General features: G+C 57.8%; 1 protein-coding gene across 1 annotated transcript; it reads right to left on the bottom strand.

Moving 5' to 3' along the window:
• Positions 1 to 509: 509 nt before the first annotated feature.
• Positions 510 to 9926, bottom strand: PNOC (prepronociceptin). Its single transcript, XM_037526713.1, has 2 exons — positions 9801 to 9926; positions 510 to 923 (listed from the first exon to the last, which is right to left on the bottom strand). Exons 1-2 carry the CDS (start codon positions 9924 to 9926, stop codon positions 510 to 512), a joined length of 540 nt encoding a protein of 179 aa, XP_037382610.1.
• Positions 9927 to 20259: the final 10333 nt, after the last annotated feature.

The raw sequence follows: 20259 nt of genomic DNA, 5'->3' as shown, positions 1-20259 counted from the left end.
GGGCTGAGCACACTCTGGAGGTGGCACAGCACAGCCGTGGCCGTGGCCACCGTCTGAGTCACAGCGAAGGGCTCAGGGGAGGCTCAGCTATCACTTCCTGCAGATTAAGACTCAGGAAAGGTGAACTGAGCGGTTGCTATGGCAACCGAGTAGTGACTTGGTCCACTTAACTGTCCCCATAGTAACTAAGCTCCCCGAGAGCCAACGAGGAATTAGTTATCTTAACATACTACTATTATCCCCATGGTAACCAAACTCTAAAAGGCAGCCATCAGCCCCCTACCCCCAGCAATCCTGGGCAAATCTTTGTTCCCTGGAGAAGGGGCGGCAGGAGGCAGGGAGGTGACTTTACCTCCCAGGCTCCCCAGGAGCCGAACACCTTGAGTGGGGGGGGTGTGTATTGGGGGCTAAGGTGCTCTGACAGCTGGGGGTCGGGTTTCTTCTGGGCCCGCGCCTCCATGCCCACCTCACTCGTGAGTTGCGCGGCCGGTGCCGCGGGCAGGGCACCCTCACTGGGCCCTGCGGTTCTGCTGCAGGGTGCGCCGGCGCTGGCTGGACTGCAGGCTCAGGACCAGGTACTGCCGCATAAACTCGCTGAACCGCTTCTGGTTGGCCAGCTTCCGGGCCGACTTCCGAGCCCCCGTGAAGCCCCCGAACCGCTTCTGCAGCTGCTTCTGCTCCGCCTCGGCGGCCTCCTCCCCTCCGGGCTGGGCTGTGTCCGGGGCTGGCACGAGGCTCCGGACGCGGGGCAGGCGCTTCAGGTGCTGCGTCTCAGTCGCCGAGGCCCTGGGCGGGTCCGGGACAGCGGCCGCCTGCTTTGGGTCAACAGGGCCGAGCTGCCAGGTGCCCCTGGCCATGGCCTTGACACATGGAGTCCAGAGGGGGCTGGCGAAGAGCTTCCCTTCACACCCGAGGACGCACACCTGCAGAGAAAGGTGGGGGGGGGGACAAGGGTGGGGCGGGGGCGAGACAAGCCTCTGTCGACCGGTCCTGTGGCTCCAGCGCAGGTGCTGGCACAGTGTCTCGGGTGCTGCGCTGCAGCGGGGCCTGTAGCTTCACAGAATTTCCAAAACGGAAAGAAACACACTCTGGCCCAGCTCTGGCATTTCACAAATGAGCACAGGCTCAGGGCGGTGGTTAACAGCCCCCCAGAGGGGACATGCTAGTTAACACCCCAGGGGCACCCTGCCTGAGCCTGCCTGGGGGTTGGAGGCAAACATAGCTTGTGAGGGCCGCCCCTCAGGAGAACTTTGTTTTGATCTTTTCTGGCTTTAAGCAATCGGGCATGTCAAAGGATACAAATCCTCATGGTTACTTTAAGGTCTCTGGTGTTAATTTTTCACTCCTCATACACTAACTGTGCCTCAATTATAGAAAATGGGGGTCAAGGTAGGCGGGCTGGACAATCCCTTCCCAGTGGGGCAGGGCGGCAGTCAAAGGAAGCAGAGCTCTCCGGCCAGCAGCGTCTGCTCTGCCCCGCCAGGCGCCGGGGGAGGGGGGGCGGCGCGCCCACCTGCCTGAGTTCCTGCCTCTGGTTGGGTCTCCTGGAAGCCTCTGCCTCTGCCTCTTCTTCCTCTTTGCTGTTTTGGCTTCACCTGAACGCCCCTCTGGGTGCCTCTGGCTTAGCCAAGTGAACATCCCAGTCGAGCCTGATCTTGTCGTCATGGTCCGCAGAAAACCACGGAGCCCTCGGTCAGACCGGGGAGCGGGCGCCCGGCCTGCAGAGTGCCAGCTCAAAGCCGGGCCCCGGCACGTGCGATGTCAGAAGACTGGGGTGTGCCTCCTAGCCCCCGGCTGGGGAGCCAGCCCTTGGCCCCAGGTGTGCAGAGGGGCACGGGTGCCGTGGAAGTTCCCCAGCAGACCCCTAACCAGGGAGCGAGAGGTGCAGGTAGCTTAGACCACACGCCTCTCGGGCTGTCCGCCCAGCCCTGAGCCCCGACAGCTCAGCTGCTGCGGTCCCACCGCTCCGGCTGGGCTGGCTGGGAGGAGCAGCCTCCCCCTCTTCCTCCAGCTTCCTTCTCGGGATGTGGACATGTTGGCTGCCGGCCGGCGGGCCCCCGTGGCAGCGCGAGGGGGCGTGGAGGACGGGCACCCGCGGGCACCTGAGCTGGAAGCTGCGCGCAGGCCGAGCAGGCAGGGGAGGGGCGGCGGGGGCATGGTAGAGCCGCCAGACCAGCCTGGCGTCCCCCTCCTGGCTGCGGCACGGGGAACCCAGGGCCCCGCTGCCCTTAGCGGACGTTAGATTAGGTCTCGGGTGCCAGGAGGTGAACTCAAGTCCCAGCTAACAGGCTTTCCTCACTCACACCCGCCCTTCCCTCAGCTCTCTCTGGCGCCTCGTCCCCCGCTTAGAACCCCAGGTCTGCCCGTCCCCCTGCTCACGGCCCCGGCCCCTGCAGTGCACACGCCTGCTCCCTTCTTGCCACCCCTCTGCCAAGCATGGCCTCGGGTCCAGGGCCTCCAGCTGATGGCGCCGTCTCTGATCTTTGCTGCCGTGGTCCACCGGACAGGCCTCTCGGAGCAGTTTTCCTGGAGAGACTCTGATCACGCTGTCGCCTGCCCCAACTGCCAGGTCTTCTCTGTCCATAAAATACTCCAGACTGGGCAGGATGTTGGGGTCTCTGCTCCATCCACAGCCCTGCCCGTCCTCCAGTCTTCTGTCTGATTCTCCCCACGCCCACCTCCGTGGGGCAGGCAGGGTGCGCCCCGGGCCTCAGGCTCACCCGAGCTCCCGCACCCCGCGTCCTGCCTCTTCCTGCATGGCCGTGCCCCCAGCTCATCTGCCTCCTGCAAGGGGGGCGTTTCAGAGGAGGCGCATTGCCTTGAGCGGGGTTAGTCGAGGAGCCACTCTGTGCTCAGCTGAGACGGGGAGGGAGGAGGAAACCCGACCAGAGCGCGAGGCCCCGGGAGGAGCGTTGCAGCTGGTGGAACCAGAGCTGCCGTCCTCATACCCCGGGCATGTGGCGGCGCCTTGCTCGCTGGGGTTGTCTGTCCCTCTAGACCCAGCCTCTTGGGTCACGGGCTCGTGGGACTCTCATGAAAGCAAAGGAGCCCCTTCCGGGGTGGAAATGCCCGCGCGCCAACCTCGCGCGTCCTGCGGGCGGCCCACGGCTCTCTGGAAGCCCGGCCCTGGGGACACGGCGGGTCCTCTGCTTGCCGCGGGCCGTCCCGCAGGGAGTCTGCCTGCCTCCCGGGCCTCTACCAGCCGGCTCGCCAGGCGGAGCTGCCAGTGCGGACAGAGACCGAGCACCCCAGGGAGTGGGGGGGCCCTGCATCGCGTCACCCAGGCCCAGTGCTTCCTGCGCATTGGCCACACGTGCGCCTCGTGCCAGCTCTGGGGGGACCTTCCGCAAGCAACACCTGGCCCTGGGACCCCACACCCGGGGGAGCCCACATAGTCTGTAGACTGAAAAAGCAGGATTTCAAGACCCACTTCAGTCCCTGAGGAACAGAGCCAGAGATTAAAACCTGTTTTTCAAAGCTCAGGCCTTTGTGAACGGGCTCAGAGCCCATGGTGGGGTCCGGTCTGTGCTGGTCACGGGGGGCTCAGCAGCTGCCCAAGAGCACAATGTAGGGGAACATAGGACCTTACAGGAACCCACTTTCGGTCTCAGCCAGGACATCTAGCAGCCACCTGGCAAGTTTGCAATGGGAACGCGTGGAAATGAGGGCGAGCAGGACCCCATGAGGCCAAGAGGCAAGGTCCGCAGGGGAGCGGCTCCTTCCTGGGCCAGAGCAGGCTGTCTCCAGGGGTGCCCCCTCCTTCACTGTCAGGGTCCCAGGAGCAGCCTCTGCCAATGTGGGGCTACTGGCACCTACTGAAATGCAAGCTCCAGTCTTTCTAGTGTCTTTTCTGGTTAGATTTTCTCAGAGATGCAGAGACCGATTGTTGGGGCCAAGTCAGGCATGCAGAGCAGCTGCCCCTTCGGGACACTCACGGCGTCGCTAGGCGTGAAGACATGATGGACAACTTGCCTAGATGAGGAGGCAGAATGTGCAGCCGTGGGCTGCACTGGGATGTTCTTTCAGGGTGCTCCTGGACTTGCGTAGAAAGCATATCCTTCACCTGCACCCTGGAGAGCGGGCCTCCGTCTACCGGGATGGAGCCCAGGAACTTGCGCGTTTGGCCAGCGCTCAGGGCCTCTGAGGCTGGACCACACGCTGACAAGCCCACTGTGGAGCTCGCTCTGTGGAGGGAGACGCTGTCACGGAACTCACTGGCCAGGCTCCTCCGGGAGAGCCCCTGGGTCTGTTTGGGCTTGCCCCTTGGAGACAGCCAGGTAGGGCCATTGGCCGTGTGTTCTTTCAGATCGTAACCCTGCTGGGTTATTTCTCTATAGCAGTGGGCCCAACTGGGGGCGTTCTGTCCCTCAGGGGACCTCAGGCCATGTCTGCAGACATTTTTGGTTGTCACCTGTTAGGCTGGGCAGGGTTGCTACAATTATCTAGAGAGTAGAGGCCAAGGGTGCCTACAATGCACAGGGCAAACCCCATACAATGGTCCTTGGTGGGGAGTCTGAGAACTCCTACCCACTGTGTCCGGGGGGGAGCACTGGCAGCTCCAGAAAACCCAGGTTGTCGATTTTGGGAGCTGAAATGGCCTTTGGGGCACATTTGGTCCAGTGCTCACTGAACAGGAGCCCCAAGTGCCTGCTGAGTGGTTTTGAGCCTTCAATTTACAGAAACAGGTGGACACTGTTAGCCTAGAGGCTATCAGATCTTCTGCAAGCCCCTGGGCTTCTAAGCCCAGATGGTGATTGGGTTGTATGTCAATCAGAGAAAATGAAATTCTGTGATCAGACCAGATGCATATTGAGACTCAACATCCTGTTAGATGAATCAGGCACTAAAATAATCATCTCAACTCTCAATTTAGGAGATGTTTTAGGCAAATAGGAGTACTCCAAATTCACAACAGCATTTGTGGCACCAGATGGGCCTATGAGCTAAATACCCAACTCTCGGGTCTGAGGGACCCACCAGCCTCTTTCCAGAGATGGGTTAATGGCCTGTTAAGCAAGCTAGACGCACTTTCACAGCCCACACTGCAGGCCTGGCCGGAATGTGGATGAGCATCTGGGAGGTCTCAGATTGGCACTGCATCCATCTGTAAAGCTGGACTTAAGTGGAACTGAGCAAAGAGCCATTTGGATGTTGGGGATAAACGATTTGGGAAGACATGAGCCCATTGCAAGGAAAAGCAGCAGCTCTTTGATATTGTTGTTTCTGCCATTCAAGTCTCAAACCACCACTAACCAAGAGACAGTTGGGAGATTTACTTTAGGGGGTTTTGCTGGGACATGAGGGCGAACGCTGGTAGCGCAGCCGACGAACAGCACCGCCCAGAGACAAAGGACAGCTGCACTTTGCTACCGAGTGTCCATGTAATAAAGACAGAAGGAACTACCAGAAGGAGGTGATTTTGCTGTTTTAAATAAATTCCCCCAGACCTTCACTGGGTCATCCTCTCTGTCTCTCGAACAACGAATGGAGCTTTTCCTACTTGAGTTGGTGGCCTCCGGGCCACTCACAACCAGCTGGGGGCCAGAACCTTGCTGTGGGCTTGGAGGCGGGGGCTATTTAGCCATCAAAACGATAATCTAAGAGCCAGTCATACTCGGGCCATTGACCTGGAGGGAGAAATTGTAGGACAAGTGAAAAATTATCAGGCTTTCCCACCCTCCCGCCATTAGCATTAATGATGGATCCCTGCGGTCCTACGTGCATGCCTGATGGCAGGCACCTGGAGTAGGGTGTGGGCATGCATAGGTGGGCACGCCTGGGCTGAGACAGGGCTTATAGGGGTGGCGTCCTGGGGACGCCAGCATAACGAGAAGAAGAATGAGAGCAACAGAACGAGAGCAGAGCCAACAGAGAAGCAGAAAGAGTGAAGATTTGCCAGGGGCTGGGAGGCCTGTCAGCCTCCAGGCCCCTTAGCCCCTCTGCCTTGTAAAAAGTGCAATAAAAGTCTGAAAAGCCACTGAGGGCTCCAGGATCCTCCTTAACCATCTGCTTGGATCATAGAGATCCTGCTCTCTGCCTTCCTGCCACTACAAACAGATTCTTGATGAAGCCAAGGTTCTAGAAGGCCCTGGGAATAGCTGAGTTTAGGGTAAATGAATTAACAAGGCTTTTTACATCACGAGCCTCTGTGGCCATCATCCGTGGCCCTGTTGTGCTAATGCAGGAGGTGCTTGGGAGCTTGGGTGTAGACATGAGTGCCTGATTGTGAACACCTGGAGGATGGGTGTGTGCGTGCACATGCATAAGTGTGCACACCTGAGCCTAGAGGCAGGCTAAAAGCTGCAACAGTGCAGCCATGAGAGGACGAGCAGTGTGACTACAGAAGAGGTGAGACCACGAAATGAGAGGACGTGCAAGAGAGAGCCCAGAGAAAGAGCATAGAGATTCGTGGGGGGCTGGGAGACTCCGTTGCCTGCCTGCCCCCCAGCCCTGCCCAGCTGGTGCCTGTCTCCTTGCATGCCAGCCTCCCTGCTGGCCCTACACAGAAAATTGCCTAATCTGATGGAGGGTTTTGGGAGGTGACCTTTGCTGAAATATCAGGACCCCCCCCACCCAGTCATCATTCACAGAGCAGACATACTCAAGGGTGGCAAGGTTCAGAAATGAGACATGGTTGTCTACTTTCTAGCGTTTCATCAAACTTACTTTTAAACCTAAGATAAAGGTAAAAGCAAGATAGACACAAAACATCCAGACAGCCGTGTTCTTGGGGGGCCAGTGGGCACCGTGAGGCTTACCCCTCACCGTGAGCTGTGCCCGGTCACTTTCTGGGGATATTTCACAGAAGTCAAGCCAGCGGTGCTTCTGGCCCCCAGAGACTAAGATGTTAAAGAGAAACGCAAACACATTCCCAATTCTTTACTGGGTTGAAAGACAATGTAAAAACTTGGCAGCCCCGGCAATGGGGGAGCCCACTAGGAGGCCAAAGCTCTCATTCCACCGGGCAATCAAGAGCAGCCGGGCCAGGAAGCGTGCAGGAAGCGTGCAGGAAGCGTGCAGGAAGCGTGCAGGAAGCGTGCAGGAAGACAGCGGAGACCAACCGCTGACCCAGCACAGGGGGTGGAGAGTTGCCCGAGGGTTCCCTTCTCACAGGGTTGAACCTCGTCTGGGTTTTGAAGTGTGAGTAGGTTCACTGCACGAGGGAGGAAGGAGACGTGTGTGCCAGGCGTCGGGGACTTCCTGGAGCAGTGGGAAGTGTCGGAAGGGGAGACGGAACCTCCAGGAACGGCAGCAGGTGACTGGAGCCCAGCAGAGAGGGGTGGGCTGCACCTCTGCGAGTTACCTGCCGCCTGGGCAGAGCGGAAAGCCTGGGCAGCTGGATGGCGTCTCCGTGGGAGACAGTGCGTGCAGGTAGGAAGCAGGAATCTCGGTCATTACTTGGCTGGGCGCGGGGAGAGGAAGGGGGGGCAGAAAAAGAAGGTTCGGAGTGGGGAGAGCCAGGCAGGTTGGGGAGGAGGCAGCCTGCAAATCAGTCGGAGACTCTGGGGTCGGTGTGGCCCGAGAGCGCCGAGGGAGTAGCCCTCTCTTTGACCGGGGTCTGTTGCCAGCACACATTGCTCCATCAAGAAGAGCGACAGCAAAGGGAAGGAAAGATGAAGGGGAAGGCCCAGCGGGGAAATCAATGGCTAAAGGAAGGAGATTGAGGAGCAGGGACACTTCCGGGGCAGGTGGGGCGAGCGCGCAGACGCCGTGTGGTGTCGAGACAGGAGGGACTTGTGCTTGGGGGTCTCTGTCTTCTCGGTACAAGGGGAAGGGCAGGGCATGAGTGCTTCACCGTCAGCTGTGAGGTCTTGCCACAAAAAGATCACCTAAGCCCAAGGATGACTTCATCACAAAGAAACCCATTAGCTCAGGCCCGGGGATGTCCTTACAGTTAAGTTCCTTATGCTCCTTTTGCGTAAAATACACAAAACAGAAGACTTGCCATTTCAATCACTTGTAAAGAGCCAGTGGCGTCCGTGACGGTCACATTGCCAGGCAGCTGTGCCCCTCCTTCACCCTTCATAGCTGACACTGTTCCATAAAACACTGGCTCCCAGCCGCTCCCAGGCCCTCCCAGCCCTGGCCGGCCCCCAGCCCGGTCTGCTGTCCATCGCCATGCTTTTCTCTCTGGCCGAGGGCACTTAGGATGTGGTCCACCATGCATGTTGAAGCAGGTGTCGGAATCGCCTTCCTCTTGGAGGCTGAGTGACAGTCCCCTGCGTGGACACGCCCCATTTTGTTCCTCCATCGTGGATGGGCCCTTGGGTTGTCGCCCCTTCTGGTGACTGCGAGTAGTGCAGCGGGGAGCGAGGGCGCGGGCCTGTCCGCCCCCGCCCCGATGCTCTGTGGAGCGCTTGAAGGCGCTGCCTTTGAAGCTGGAACCTTCAGTGTGGTCTAGGCTGCGACCCGAGAGCTTTAACTGTGCGGTGACTGTGAGGAGCCCTCTCCATCAGCTCCTTCACCTGAAAACTAGTCTGCACCAGACCAAGGTGACCCTTCAACCTCTAGTCAGCCAGGAGGTACGAGAAAATGCTCTGGGGGCTGCTCAGACATGGCACTGGGTCTCCTGGCCAAACCAGCTCCGCAATCACCCCCCTTTCTGCATTTGCGTGCGTGTGCCCCTCCCCAAGCGGGCAGCCCTCCCTCCTCACACCCGCATCGCCTTTGGCCTTAGAGACTTCAGTTCCCTCAAGGCCCCTCTGCTCTAGACTAGGGTGGGGTTCCCTGCACTGTGCTTCTCCAGTGCCTGGTGCCCCGTGGAGGGATTGTGAGGTCTCCTCTCCCTCTAGCTGCAGCTCCCTGCCTGCTCGCCTGGGTGCCCTCACCTGCTCAGCACAGAGCAGCTGCGAGTGCAAGCCACGAGGCTGGGGAGCAGGAGGGCGGGGTGGGCAGGGACACCCCTCATGACGTGCCGGTGAGCACGGTTCAGAAGGCAGACAGCCGGCCGTGCCTGAGCTGGGGCGGAGCGCTTGGGCCTGCCGGGCCATCGGCTCGGGTGTCCGCAGGGTGTCATCCCGCAGGAGTGCTGGGGCCCTCTCGTTGGGCGCTGGCCTCGAGGGACAGGAGTTACTTTGGGTTGCCCTTACAGGCCGAGGAGTTTGAAACGTGGCATCTTTTATACCTGGTCTCAGCCAAAAGGCCAAGTAGCGATAACGTGGCATCTTTGAAAAGATGCAGCTTTGTCCTCTAGGAAAAGGCCCCGGAGGTAGGCTGGGTTAACCGCAGAGGCCTGGCTGTCGGGACTGGAGTGAGAGCTATTTCCTGACAAGAAATTTAACATCAGACTTGACCTCGAGTTCAAGACGTGCCACGTAAAGGCACCAGAGCTCGCCGTGGAATTATCTGTAATGTCAGAAGTGGAGGGAACGCGTCACTCCGAGGCTGGTTGAGCAGAGGATACTGTTTCCAGAGAAAAATAACTTAAAACATTGCTAATGGAATGCTTGGTGACCTGGGGAAACTATCTTGGTATGAAAAAGCCAGGTTCTTTCTCTGATGGGTGGGATTAGAGGTGGTTGTAAGTTTCTTTTTTCATACTGCTCTGAACTTGCCAACTTCCCCGGCACGAGGACACTGTTTTAATAACGGGAACCACACAGTGGCCCCGCAGGCCTTTCCTTGACCGTGGCCCAGTGGGAAGCTGACAGGGCTGGGGTTCAGAAGTTGCTCCAGCTCACGCCTGCTTCCTCGCCGCTGACAGCACACAAGTCACATGACCACTGGGGGAGAAGCGTCCCCCCAGTGGGCTCTGCAGGAGGAGGGGGAGCCAGAGGTGGGCGGGGGTGCTCTGGGCCTACCTCTAGGCTGAAGCTGTCGCGGGCTGTGCGGAGCTTCTCCCGGCAGGTCAGACAGTCCCCCTGGCAGCTGCTGGACACGCTGGAGAAGAGGCTGAGCAGCAGGAGGCCGCAGAGCAGGCCTTTCATGGTGCGGGAGCGGGAGCCAAGTGCTGAAACACAAGTGTGGGCAGGTGGCAGTTAGAACAGCCATCCTGAGGGCTGGCGGGCTGGAGACCCTCCCTCAGGGGACAGCGCCTGCACCTGTGAGTCACCTCCCCGGAGGGAGTGGGTTGTCAAGGGCACGGAGCTAATATTGCCCAGCGGCTGGTGTCGGGGCTCCTGGGGAGAGCACCCCGCGATTCCCGCCACCCAGCCTTGCACGGGCACTTCAGGGAAATAAAAGTTTTGCAGCTAAGTTGTGGGTGACTGAGGAAACTCCCCAAACCCCAGTCCTTCATAGGGAAGGGTGGTGCCCGCCTCCCAGGGTCTTGTGAAGGTGAGACGAGGTCTGTCGGGACATTTGCCAAAAGGCTGGTGAGAGCGGGGTTTTAACAGTGAGTGCCCGTGGGCTCCTCCTCCGCCAGCCTGTCCTCCCGCTGCGGGAATGCCTGCCCCCCCAGGCTCGCTGCTCCTGGAATCTCGTGCCAGGCTCCTCACCTGCCTCCCCTGTTGGCTGGGAGCCGGCTCCCCATGCTCACTGCCAGGATGCTCACCCGGCTGTTCTGTGCAAGGCACAAGACCAAGCGTGCAGGGTTAGTGACTAAAAGATGAACAAGGAAACTAAGATAACAGCTCCGACTGTTGTCACTTAGCTCAGTCCTTGAGGGCATCGTGTTAGTGCCTGTGGAACTTTGACTTGGGGGAGTAAATGGAAAGGGGAATAGGGAACTTTCTGGAATGTTGTGCATCTTCTTGATTGAGGGGTGTATACATTTGCCAAAAACCGATGAATTGTCCTCTTCAATCCTGTGCATTTCATCACAGGTGAGTTTTACCTTGATGGAGAGTTCAGTGTAGAACAACAAACATCTCCTTTATTCCTTTTCCATGAGTTGACTGAGCACACAAGCAGCCTTGCTATTTAAATTCAGTCTGCTGACCAGCATCACCAGGATCTTCTCAGAAGTGCTAGGTCTCACCCCACCCCCACCACTGAGTCTGGATCTGTTTGCAGCAAGGTTCTCAAGTGCAAGTGGGCTAAAGTTTAAAAAGCAATGGTTTCTAAGAAGGCTGTGAAATGCAGCAAGGCAACAGCAGGAGGAAGTGGGTCCTGCACTCGAGGTCACCCAGTAGCCACATTAGATACCCTGCCCCCAGCTCTTCTGGTGCATCCTCCATGCATCTTGCACCAAGAGATTGTCGACTCTAAGATGCTCCATCAGTGCTTGTTAAGTCAAGAGGTGACTTCTGAGATGGATTTTGAAGGATGAATAAGAGTTCGCCAAGAGGACAGAGAAGATGGCTTCTGAGACAGCCTCTGAAGGCGGAGAGGAGTTGGGTCCACTGTCTCTGAGGGCACGGCATGCTGGCCGGTCTCCCTGGGTCTCCAGTCCACTTTCCTGGGGCAGCACTTGACTGAAAAGAGGCTGACCCCATTGAGTTGGCCCGATTTGCCATCCTAAAGGGCCAGGCTTTATAGAAGGTGGAAGTCCCGGGCTAATGAAAGTGAACACAAACATCTCTACAAATGTGTGTACCTCAAATGCGTCCTTCCTTGCACCCCAGCTGAGGGATATGGCCTCAGTTATGGTGAATGCCTCCTAATTAGTCTCATGACCTGGCTCCCTCCGAGTCATTGTCAAATCTGACAACGTCACTTCATGGGTATAATTCTATAATCCCCATCGGGATGAGCCCAGGACTTAGCCCGGCCCTGCTCCGCCCCTTTGCTCACTTCGTCTCCTGCTGCTCACGCTCGCATGCCCTCCACCCTGGAGAGTCAAGTAAAGTTCCCAACTCTGTCAGGTCTTTAGCACCTTCCTGTCCCATCCAGAACCCCCTCAGACTTCAGACGCACCCCAAGAATGATCCCTTTGGGAAGCCACCCCCAGGCCCTGCTGAGCTAGTGACCCTCTGCTTCTGGATATCTCCAGGTGGCCATCACAGCTGGTGGCCAGTGCCAGGGTCTGCCAGCCAGCCGGGCCATGGGACACTCTCCCCTTCTCGCATCCACAGACCCCCGGCTCAGATCCCGGCTCTGTCACTCAGCCTCTCAGTTCCCCATCTATAAAACTGGGGCGATAGTGGCGTCCATCTCACAGGTCAGTTTTGGTCAGTAAGTAGTTAAACCAACCCCAGAGCAAGCACCGCAGCAAAGCACATGAAGGCAAGAGAGCCCCATGGCACCCTGGGGCGGGCAGTCTCCCTGGGCCTGTGGTCCTCCCTGGGACGGTCCTCCTGCAGGGCGGAGGTCATCCCTCTGAGCCTCAGTATTTGCAGAGCCCAATCTGGAGCCTGGCACTGAGCAGGTGCTCAGAGTTTGCCCAAGGTCAGCAGAGCTCAGCACCCACGTGTCCACCTTGTTCACCCTGCAAAGGAACCCCGTGTCTCCAGCAAACTGTGGGAAGGAGCAGCCCTTACCGGGGCCTGGGATCGTCAGGGTGCAGGACCCACTCCAGGACCCAGCCTCTGTGGGAACACATCTGTCCCAGAGAAGGGTCTCCCGAGTGAGCCGGTCGTGGCGCAGGGCCTGGTGGAGAGGCCGGATGTCCCCGCGCCAGGGGTGGTGAGTTTGTAAGGTCCAGGGGTGCCCGTAGAAGAGCCGGTACGCGCGCCCTCTCACTGGCCTTTTTGAAGAGAATCTGTATCTTGAGTTCCGACACCAAATACATCGAGGACTGCCCGAGGAAGTCTCTTGTTGAATTTGAGAACGATCTTTATATTTCTTATTTTATGAAATTTCAATCTATGTAGTTGGGAGACATTTTTATAGTTTTTTTTTTTTCAATTTTCCTGGATTACCAGTGTCTTGTAAAGGGATATAACTCAGAAACAGTCCCGGGGGAAACTGACGTGGCGAGGTGTGGGGCCTCAGCATCCAGGCCCTCTCCAGCGCCCCACTTGCCCCAGTCTCCGTGTGTTCACTGACCCGGAAACCATCGAGTCCTTGTGGGTTTTAATGCAGGTTTCATTACACAAACACGACAGCCTCCATCACTGGCCTTGGGCCTTGATTCAGCCTGACTCTCGTGGGTGGGGCTGGAAGGAGGAAGCGAAGTTCAACCCTCAGCGCACAGCTGGGCAGAGCTGGCTGCAGTGCCCTCCACGGCCACCCGATGGCGGTGCCTGCATGTCACGGAGCGCGAAGGTGAGGTGCCAAGAGCTGAGCCTCTTCCTTCCCGGCTTCACATGGCTACGTGGAATGTTTGCACCAGCTGAGCTGATAAGTTGTGACAGATGTTAATGAGATGCTTTCTGGCTGAGGTTTGTCGTGAACTTCATGACCCTCGACAACTTCAGGAAGTGGGTGGTGGATTGACTGATAGCTGTTATCTGAAATTCTAGGCAGATGGGATTTAGGAGGAGCTGCAGATGAGCTCCCGGGACTTTTAAAGCAGAGCCTTCCAGCTCGTGGACTGTGGGCTTTCCTTGGTGGTGGGGGCCTGGGGGAGGCTTATCAGATCTTTACTGCCGGTGGGTGTGTGTCTCCCTTCCCCTGCCACTCTCCTACCCAGCCAGCTTTGTCCTGTCCTCTTTTGCCAAGTGACCCCACCTATCATTTAAAAACTGGGGGTACTCATCGCTATTCAGTCTCCGCAGCAATTCAAAGAATCTGTAAAATGGGAACAGCAGGGCCCAGCCTCACAGGTGGTGTGTGATATTGAAATGAGAGTCGCCTAAGCGGAAGCTGAAAACGTGTAATTAGCATTACAAAGGGATCAAAACTTTGCCTTTCCTGGTCCTTCCCACAACACTTTGTACAATTGTATTCTGAGGTTAGATTTTGAACTTAATTGAAAACTCAATCGACTTTTAAGAATTTTCGAGTACATTTGTGTGCTTTCAGGAACTCTCTACATAACTTAATGCCAATTAAAAGAAGGTGAATGACTAGTTGACTGGTGAGTTAGATCTTTGACCCTTGTTGTTGGTAATTGTGTGATTGGGCAAGTTGTTTCACCTGTGAGAGTTCAGTCTTCTCAACTGCAAAATGGGTGTAAAAACAGGTTTTTGTGGATGCGTTTTATTGTACATTAATGACCATCAGGCACTAAAACTTACTGTTTGAATCTTACATGCTTGCATGTTTACGTGGTAAATCAACTCAGCTAACACTTCTCTGTGGTGACATTATAATCTGGTTATCTGGTATGGGATAAATAAATGTTTAATTAACTCTTATTTCGGTAATGATGCCTCACACTGCATCGTGCCTCTATTTATAAAGGTAAAAAACCACGGCGTTTTTGCCTTCATCAACTTGCAGATAATCTTTCTTCCAAGGGCAACACAATGAGTTCTTATCTGCTTGGAGTATTACATAGGAAGCTTTAGCTGAAGTTGAAAGTTAATTGAATTTTGTCTTATGATGTCTTACAGGTCCCGGGGGGGACCTGTAGTTGGAGGGGGCAGTCTTGCTGGAGGCAGAGACATCGTTGCCCTCACGGGCAGACACTGTTCTTCATAGATGCAGAAAGATCCTCACACACATACACAACCCTGCCAGGGCTTACTATCACCCCCCTTTTGGACGCCAGGACCAGTTCACAGAAGTTAAGCAACTTGCCTCAGACTGGCCAATCAATAGCAGAGACAGGACTTGACCTCCAAACCTTGAGTTTTGAGAGACCCTTGGCCCGGTACACCGGTTCTGGTGGAGTCCTGCTGGGCCTCTATCTGTTGGTTAGTAATCATGTCCCAGAGCAGGTGCCAGCGCTGCTACTTTCTTAAGCACAGTCCCGTGGGGTGGACCCCTTTTCACAGTTGAGAAGACCAGGGCTGGCACAGGAGAAATAGCTGGAGCAGGGAGCTGAGGCCCACACCCTGTCCCCAGTGTTCTCAGCAGCCTGCCAAGACTCTGGCACCAGCTGTCTGCCGCTGTCCGTCTGTCTTCCAGCATGTGGGTTCCTTCCAAGGACCTCCTTTTGTTTTTTTTTTTTTAAAGATTTATTTATTTATGCATACAAGAGCTGGGGTGCAGGCCAGAGGTGGAGGGGAGGATTCATTAGAGACAGAGTGGGGAGCAGAACAGGCGGATCCACTGATATCCACTGCTGAGGGGAGCTGCGGGGAGACAGGAGAGGTCTGCTGTGCCATGTGGGACAGCTCCCTGGCTGGGGATCGAACTCATGCTGTGGTGCTTGCTGCCGTGGCTGTGGATAGCTTCATAGTGCTGAGACTTAACCCCTTGCACCACTAGGAAGGCCCCCAAGGACCTCCTTTGTTCAGAACACTGGGCCTTCTCTGAGGGCAGCCTCTTTATGGCTGCCTGTCCCGGGCTCATAGGGCAGATCTCACTGCCCACCGGCTCGGGGTTGGTCCTCACACGCCCACCCCATTGCTCTGACTCGTTGCCAGGAAGACACCCACATTCAATGGGCTGGTTCCCCAGCTGTTCCGCAGGAGCCCGCCTGAGTTTCAGCTTCCTTTCCTCCTGTTTTACATGAAAAGAGGCCCCCCTTCTGCTCTAACTTCCTGCCTGGAAGGGGGGGCACAGAGGGGATGGGGGGTGTGGGGAGTCCTGCCACGCACAGACACGCAAGGCAGGGCTGCAACAGTGACCCAGCAGCAGCGCTGGGGTGCGGCTCGGCCTCAGTCCCTGGGGGACCCTCGGCAAGGCCTTTTCTTCTCTGGGCCTCAGTTTCCCCTTCTCCAAAAAGAGCCAATTGGATCACAACGTTAATATTTGGGGTTTATGAGCGACCGGGTTTTGGGGTTCTCCCGGCGAGGGGAGGGCCATTGGGGTGAGCGAGAACTCCAGAGGCCTTAACAGGGAGAGAGAGGGGTGGGGACAAGAGTGGGGGCCCCAAGGAGGGTTTTTATCATGGTTGCCACAGTTTCATCAAGTTTGTAATCCTGGTTGCCACAGTTGGAAAGTCCTTCCCCTTTCATTTCCCGGGTTCTGGCCCACGGTTCCACGCCCCCGTCAGCATCATTTAAATAGATTTAAAAAATCTTTTATTTGCTTGTACAATAAAATCACTTAGTGTTCTTTTCCAAAAGATTAGAAAATACAGATAAGCTGAAAACAAACAACAAAGAACCCATAAACAAAAGGGACCGATAAACCGGGTGGGGGGGGGCTGTGCATCTACCCCAATACTCAAGCTTCCTCAACTGCACCCCTCAAACAATGGGTTTGGGGCAGGCACCTCAGTTTATTTTTCGGTATAGACACTATAAAGCCCACTAACGTGGACATTAGGAAGGGCGAGGGGACCACCTGCAGAATAAATTCTGCACTTCCCTGAGCCTGGGGGCTGTCTGGCCCCGCGCCCCTGGACGCCAGCGGGCGGGGTAACAGGGAGGGACACTGGCCATGAGCCCCGAGTTTCGAGCCCCGAGTTTCGGGCCAACAGGGCGTCTGGCAGCTCTGCTTTCTGGGCACGCGCTGCTCCTATCGGGACCCCAGGCACGTTCCTCGGCTGAATGAAGCAGGATGAATGGGGAGCGGGGCGGGATGGGCCCCGGAGGCGGCTCCAGCCCACGCCCTGGTTGTAGGAGGCTCGCTGTCATCACCCGGACCCGGAATGCGTGGGAGGCCAGCCAGGCCCCCCCCGAGCTGCTGGTGCGGTCCCCTCACTGCGCCCAGGCAGGGACCCAGCAGTGAAAACCCACAGGATCTGACAGACAGAAGGTGCTCGGCTGGAGGGATGCCCAGAAAGCCTGCTGCCCCCAGCATGGCTGGGGTGCGGCTAGAAGGAAACCTGCCTGTTCCTCCTGCCAGCGCCCCGGGGTGTTAAAAAGGTGCAGTAGCCTAATGCGCTCCTGACATTCAAACCTCTCTGCAAGGCGTTTCCACCAGACTCCTGCTGTCAGAGACACCCCTCCCCTCCCCAGCACCCCCGTGAGTGGTCCTCCTGGACCCAACAGGTAGATTCCAAAGGTTCCTTGGTGGGTTTTGGGTTCTGTGGGGTGGGGCTGAGTCTCCCTGAACCATGTGGGTGAAAGGCAGAGCTCTCCCCCCAAACCTCGCATGCCTGCCGGAGCAGGTGCGCAGAAAACAAACATGCAGATGAGCTTAGCTCAGAGCAGGTCCCCCTGGCCTGTAAGGACTGTGAATTCCTGCGCCCTCCTCTCAGTATCCTCCCTCTCCCAAGCCCTCTGCCCCTCAAATTCTGCCTCCTTTTTCTTGGCTCGAGCCCTGGAATCTCACTCCTTTTCGCAAATTCCTCCAGCACAGGCTGTCTGGACAGCACCACTTAGGACTCACCCCAGCCTAGCATGCTCGGATTGTTCCCGGGTGTTGTGATGCGCGCCCCCCACCACCAGTCTGTAGCTTCCCTACCCAGAGAAGGGGACCCTGCCCCGAAACCAGGAAAGCAGGACTCTGTCTTCAGTCAACACATGACTTAGCCTCTCAGCTCCAGTTTCTTCAAAGGCAACACGGAGATGCTGACACGGCCGCACACGGCTGTTGCTGGGGACGATGGGTGTGAGCACTAAGGAGCACATCGTCACACTCAGAGGGCTCTTCTGTCACCTCGGGGAATCCACCTGCCCCCCGCCCGCCTCCCCCACGGATGGAGCGCAGACAATAAATACCTGATGGATGGAACACCGAGGAGCTCTGTGACAGCTCCTGTCACGGGCTCCAGAGAGCTGGGGTTTGAGCCTAATCCTGCAATTACTCTCCTCATTGACAATGCAACCTCGCCTGCGGTTTCTAAAGCCCCAGCACCCTCCGCCTGCAGCTGATAAAATGGGGGCTGCCACCCTAGGGAGAACAAAACTGCAAGCCCACATGACCCTGACTGCCCCTCCGCACCCTTGCCAACCCCACGGCACCCTTGCCAGGGGGTGCCGGGCTGCACACAGAGGGTCGGAAGCAGCTCCCTTGACTAAGGAGCTGCGGGCGGGGGGCTCCCCTGCAGAAGACTCGGCGAGCCCCAAGAACACACATCCTTTTTGTTAGCGGTGTCACAGCACCGTGAAAGCACGCAGACCCTCTCCCCGCCGCCCCTCATCCATGTGCGCGCAGCAGCCACCCGCGGGCGGGGAGGAAGAGCAACGATTTCTTTGGGAGGTTTGATAAGAAGCCAGGCGCTACTTTTCCCCTCTGCGCTGAAAACTCTGGGTGAGGCTGGCTGGCGACGGCCACGCGCAGCTCATCTTTTGTGAGTCTGCCGAACAGCGAACAGCGTTATTGGTTATAATTGGGGCAATTACGGGCTGCTCGAGGGAGCGAAACACAGATGTTTAAGCCCAGGATCAGGGTATTCAAGCCCAAAGCAGATTGCTTTAAATAGCCCATTCCCCAGCCATCCTGCCTCCCTTGAAATTCCCCCAGAACTTGCCCGTGTTCCGAGATGGGGGGGTCGGTCATGAAGGAAGCGGGGCGAGCGAGACACACACAAAGGCGGAGAGTCCGGACGACTTCCACGGCAGCGGCCCCTCCAGGTAGAGCCCTCAGGTGGGAGGGCTGGGGGGGCGGTGAGAGACCAAGAGGAGAGAGCGCCCAGGGTCCCGGGGCCCGCGGGCAAGGTCATCCTGCAGACACCCCCATGGACGCACCCCCCCAACAGCCTGCTCAGCCGGAGCGGGTCGCGCTCACTGTCCCAGGCCCGCGTCCCCCCGCATCGTTACCAGCAATTTCTATTCGCTGCCAACGGGAGAAGGGTCCCCTCAGGATTCAAGCCCCCCATCCCAGTCAAGTTCAGTGATACGCTGAAAGCTGGCGTGAACACAATTTGAGGCAAGAAAGAAAGGAAACGGGCTGCGGAGAGAGATGGCTCGCAGGCGGCCGGGGGCTGCTGCAGGACAGCCCCCCATCCCAGGTGCCTGCCACCCCCCCGGCTCATGCCCACAGCCCCCTTTTCTCAACAGACAGCAACGACAGAATCGGGGCCCCATCTGGGGAAACAAAACTTTCCTCCTTTCCAAGTTCAGCCCTTTCTCTGCCTCTCGCTCTGGGATGAGACGCTCGCCCTCCCCCGCGGCCCCCCGCGAGCGCTGCAAACAAAACGAAGGAGGAAATCACCGCCGGAGGCCAGCAGCAGCCACGCTGGACAAAGCAGCGCCCGCCGCTGAGGAGCGCCCCGGCTGCCGGGCTCTCGCCGAGCCTGCAAGCCGCTGCCTACCTGAGGCTGTCGGTGCCGGCGCGGGCTCCTTCCATGTGCGGCTGGGCGAGCCGTCTCAGCCGCCGCGCATATATAGCCTCCCCCCGCGGCCCTCCCCTGCCTGCCCACCTCCGTGACACATCCACGCGCTGACCCCCTTCGTCAAGCCAGCAGCGGAACCTACCCTCCCTCCTGGCTGCTCCCCGCCCCCCACCCTTGGCTCTGTGCTCAGACCCGAGACACCCCAACCTCCCGTCCGTGGTCCTCGGCCTGCTTTACCTGGGTCCTGGGCCGCCAGGCCCCCCCAGCGCCTTCCCTGGCTGCCAGACACTCTGGCAAGTCAATCGGACAAAACGACTCCTGGCGATGGTGTGAGGCAGACCCCACTCTGGAGCCTCCCGTGCAGCCTCCTTGCCTGAGGCGTAGAGAGTAGGAGGGGGCAGAGCAGGGCAGCACGAGAGAGAGGCGTGGAGGAGCCCCCCCACCCCCCTCCTGATGACATGCCGGCAGGCAGCCGCCACCAGGCGCTACCTGCCAGGCCAGGTCGGGAGGCTGGGAGGCTGCGAGCCTGCGGACGGGTCGGCACACTCACCCGGAGCAGCTGGCATGCTGGCCCTGCACGGAGCCGGAGCCGGGGACTCCTCTTGCGAACCCCAGGCCTCCTCCTGCACAATGGGTGTGACACTTCAGGTCTGCAGCCCTTCCATCCTTTTCGCGTGAAATAACCCAACGGAATCTAAAATATCCCTGTCAGCCTCTGGCGTGACAGCAGAGTGCTTTTAGAGCTGTGTCTGTAGTTTATGGGGTCACACGGAGGGCCTGGAGGCTTGGGGCTGTGGAAGATGCCCCCACCTCTTTGTGGGGGGGCCCTGCCCTGGGCTGTGAGAAGGGGTGCACAGTCATCACAGGAGGGGGGCTTAGACCCTGCAGCGCCCTTGCAGAGCCCTCTGTGGCTTGCCCAGATACCATGACCTGTCCTTGGTTCTCCCAAGAAGACCCCCAAATATTCCCGAATCCCAGGGTTTGAGATGTCATCTCTGCAGCTCGAGCACCCACTGACCCGGTGGCAGGTCTGACTCATCCACTAGGGGCTGGGCAGGGGAGGATGCAGAGAGCGTTGCCCTGACAGATACGGGCCATGGGGCTTCTTTTTGGGGTGATGGAAATGTTCTGGAATTAGATAGTGCTGATGGTTACACAACATAGCAAATATACTAAAAGCCATGGAAATGCGTGTTTTAAACAGGGAATTTTTATGTTAT

Source organism: Talpa occidentalis, unplaced genomic scaffold (assembly GCF_014898055.3).
Source record: "Talpa occidentalis isolate TD23 unplaced genomic scaffold, MPIMG_talOcc4v2.1 talOcc4.4, whole genome shotgun sequence".
NCBI lineage: Eukaryota > Metazoa > Chordata > Mammalia > Eulipotyphla > Talpidae > Talpa > Talpa occidentalis.
The sequence above is the reverse complement of the archived record's forward strand: the minus strand, read 5'-3'. Positions and strand labels throughout refer to the sequence as shown.